At 53.3% G+C, this 3616-nt stretch overlaps 1 protein-coding gene across 1 annotated transcript in view; it reads right to left on the bottom strand.

Moving 5' to 3' along the window:
- Positions 1-3368, bottom strand: part of Trappc10 (trafficking protein particle complex 10) — a 55973-nt gene extending 52605 nt beyond the window's left edge. The window contains exons 1-2 of the mRNA XM_013027357.1: positions 3313-3368; positions 1986-2104 (exon numbers count right to left, since the gene is read on the bottom strand). Coding sequence (XP_012882811.1) covers positions 1986-2104; positions 3313-3368 — 175 coding nt within the window. The remainder of the gene's footprint in view (positions 1-1985; positions 2105-3312) is intronic.
- Between the last annotated feature and the right edge of the window lie 248 nt (positions 3369-3616).

Below are 3616 nucleotides of genomic sequence, written 5' to 3'. Positions count from 1 at the left end.
GGGGGAGGAGGGGGGAGGGGGAGGGAGGAAGAGAGCACCGCCTCACTTCAGACTTCTGCCTCTAGAACGATCATTTGTTGTCTGTTTTCTTAGTGGAACAGGTGCTTGAACTCAGAACCTCAGGCTTGGTACAGTCATACCCCCAGCCCTTTTCAGCGTTTGTTTTCAGAACACAGCCAGCCTTAGAGTTCAATCCTCCTACTTCACCTCCTGACTTGTTGGGGCCACAGAGTTACACTACTAAGCATGACTTTTTTTTTTTTTGTCGGTAGCGAGGCTTGAACTCTGGGTCTGGGAGCTGTCCTTCAGTTCAAGGCTAGCCCTCTACCACTTGAGCCAGAGAGTGCCACTTCCGGTTTTCTGCTGGTTCATTGGAGATAAAAGTCTCATGGAAAGCAGGGCGCTGGTAGCTCACACCTGTAATCCTAGCTACTCTGAGGATCACAGTTCAAAGCCAGCCAGGGCAGGAAAGTCTCTGAGACTCTTATCTCCAATAAACCACTACAAACCCTGGAGGAGGCAGGGGAGGGGTGAGTCTCAAGGACTTCCCTTGCCTGAGCTGGCTTTGAACCTGGATCCTCAGCTCTCAGCTTCCTGAGTAGCTAGGATTACAGGAGAGAGCCACCGGTTCCGGCCAGGCCTTGTTTTTCTGATAGGATCTCAGTAACTATTGCCCAGACTGCCCTTGATCCTCAATCCTTCCATCTCCACCTCCTGAGTAGCTGGAATTACAGGTTTCTGGCATCACACACAACCCAACCCTCTGTTGTTTATAGTGTGTGGTTTTGTTGGGAAGCCCTAGCAAACTAATACAGGTAGTTTAAAGTCAAAACTTAGAATGTGCCTTTTTTTTCCTAGTGCTATTTATTTTTACTTCTCTTTTAGACATGAACAGGTAGAAATGGCAGAGTTCTTGCATATCAAGGGAAAGGCCCTGGTTTCAATCGTAAGTAAAAATAAGTTTTAAAAGTAAATGAACAAGGCTGGGAAGGTGGCTCAGTGGTAGAGTACTTGCCTTGCATGCATGAGGCTCTGGGTTCAATTCCTCAGCACCACATAAGCAGAAAAAGCTGGAAGTAGCACTGTGGCTCAAAAGGTAGAGCACTTGCCCTGAGCTAAGGAGCTGAGGGACAGCGCCCAAGTGCCTGAGCTCATAGTTCAGGCCCCACGACCAACAAAACAAAAAACAAACAAAAAAAAAAAACTGGCCGGCGCTGGTAGCTCACGCCTGTAATCCTAGCTACTCAGGAGGCTGAGAGCTGAGGATCACAGTTCAAAGCCAGCAGGGCAGCAAAGTCCCTGAGACGCTTATCTCCACTCAGAAAATGGGAAGTGGTGCTGTGGCTCAGCTTTGAGCTGAAGGGCAGAGGGACAGCGCCCAGGCCCAGAGTTCCTCAGCCCCACGACGACAAAAAACAAAACAAAACCCTAATCTATTAAGAAGAGAAGAGCAGGCAAAAATGCTCAGTATCACTAATCTTTAAGGAAATGCAAATGAACTAAAATCAGGCTTGCTGTTCTGGGGAGGAAGACAGCCGCGCTTGGGAGGCGGTGGGGGCCGGAAGGCCTGTGTGCTGCAGAGGGACGGGCAGGGAGCAAAGCCACGTGGGCACAAACGGATGGGTTCCTGGAAAGCAAGCCTAACTTATGCTTCTCCTGTGGCACAGCCGTTCTCTCCAAGGGCCCCCCACGTGATGAACCAAAACACGCCACACACACGCGTGCAGGCCAGTGCTCCTGGCAGCATTCCACGAGGGGTGGGGCGGTGGGCAGACCAGGCACGTCGGGCTGCATATGGCCTGAGTCACTTACACACAATGTCTAGAAAACACACCGTTCCAGACACAGAGAGCACACGAGGGCGCGCTGGGGCAGAGCAGGGATGAGCAGCCATGAGCACCAGGGGACTGTTGGGCAGAAGGAAAACGCTCTACGGCTGAACTGCCGTGAGCACCTACAGCTCAAAGTTCACACCACTCCTTGACCTGTACGCAGCCGGCGGCGCCCATCATGAGGCTCCTGCTTGGCGTTTCCCTCCAGCCCCCGGCCTGGCGCGGCGCCCATGAGCGCCGCCTGCGTGCTGAGGCGGGCTGAGGCGGCGGTCCTGGGGTGACAGGCAGGTAAGGCGCTCTCACCCTCATCCAGACTCCTCACCTGCTGCTGTGTTTCTGCTCTGTTCACACCTTTGCCCTTTTTTTTTTTGGTCGGTAGTGGGGCTTGAACTCTGGGCTTGGGCACTGTCCCTGTGCTCTTCAGCTCTGTTCACACCTTTTTAAGGTTTAAAGCCCGCTCTGTGGCGTCAAAGTGAGTCTTCTTCTAGGGCCTCCTTCCAAACCACACATGGCTCTCCCCTCACCGCCATGTTCTCCTCGGAAGCCCTCTGACCTGCATAAAGACAACCTAACTGCGTGCAGACACAGCACGCCACCCAGCGCGCAGCCGCTTCATTCCCTCACTGGACTGACAAGTATTCCTCCATTTCCACACCAATGTGCCTGTGTCAAAAGGCTAAGTGTGCTCAAATGACCTGAGCGCTCCAGGCCATTCTCCACCTGGGAGGCGCGGTGAGAAGCCCTGCACCACACGCGCAGTTGCTCTGAGAGAAACGCTTTCTGCACAGACACTCAGTGCCCGCCGCCACGTGCCGTCCTGGCCCGGACGGCAGGGACACGGCACCCCGCAATGACGAGCCTCACATCCTCACCCAATCAGTGTGGAGAGAGACACCAAGCAAAAACAAAACAATCTGTATGGCGTGTTTACAATAAAAACATATATGGAAAAAAACAAACACTCATGTCGGGGACTGAGCCAAACATGCATGCATGCGTGAAGGAAGCCAGCGCGTCCCCAGAGTGGCTGTGGGGTTTGGTGATGTGGAGCAGGTGCCAGAAGGCAGGTAGGAACTGTTCCGTCCCGGGCAGTGAGGAGAAAGCCAGGGCAGGGAGCAGAGGGACAAAGGCCAGGCGAGTGTGGGGGGCACAGGAGGACAGCCTGGGACAGGGCGACCAGGATCAGAGGCTCTCGCAAGTTCTCTGTTTTGCTTTTATTCTGATTTTGTGTGACGCTGGGGACAGAGACCCAGCCCTGATCGCCACTGGAGGGCCCAAGCCGAGGACTGGCATGCTGTGACCCCTCTGCCGACAGGCCAGCTGAAGGACAGAGGGGTGTAATACGGAAATGGAGAGAGAGGTGGCCGGGTAAGAGGTAGGCTCCAAAGATGAGCAAGGTAATACTTGCTGAGAGCCTAAAGGTCAGGCCAAAGGGGGAAAGAATGACGAACAATTATAAGGTCCTCCACTTGCAATTTACCAAGGAAGCTTCTCCGTGAGGAGAGTGGCAAGGCACACCGTAAGTAGACTGACCATGCTCATTGTGAGTAGACTACAAGACACACTGTGAGTAGACTGACAAATACACCGTGAGCAGACTGACAAGACACACTGTGAGCACTGACATACACACTGAGGACTGACATACACACTGTGAGCAGACTGACAATGCTCATTGTGAGTAGACTACAAGACACACTGAGTAGACTGACAATGGACACTGTGAGTAGGCTGACAATGGACACTGTGAGCAGACTGACAAGGCACACCGTGAGCAGACTGAC

This window comes from Dipodomys ordii, unplaced genomic scaffold, assembly GCF_000151885.1.
Source record: "Dipodomys ordii isolate 6190 unplaced genomic scaffold, Dord_2.0 Scaffold103, whole genome shotgun sequence".
Lineage (NCBI taxonomy): Eukaryota > Metazoa > Chordata > Mammalia > Rodentia > Heteromyidae > Dipodomys > Dipodomys ordii.
Note: the sequence above shows the minus strand (reverse complement) of the source record. Positions and strands in the feature narration are given on the sequence as shown.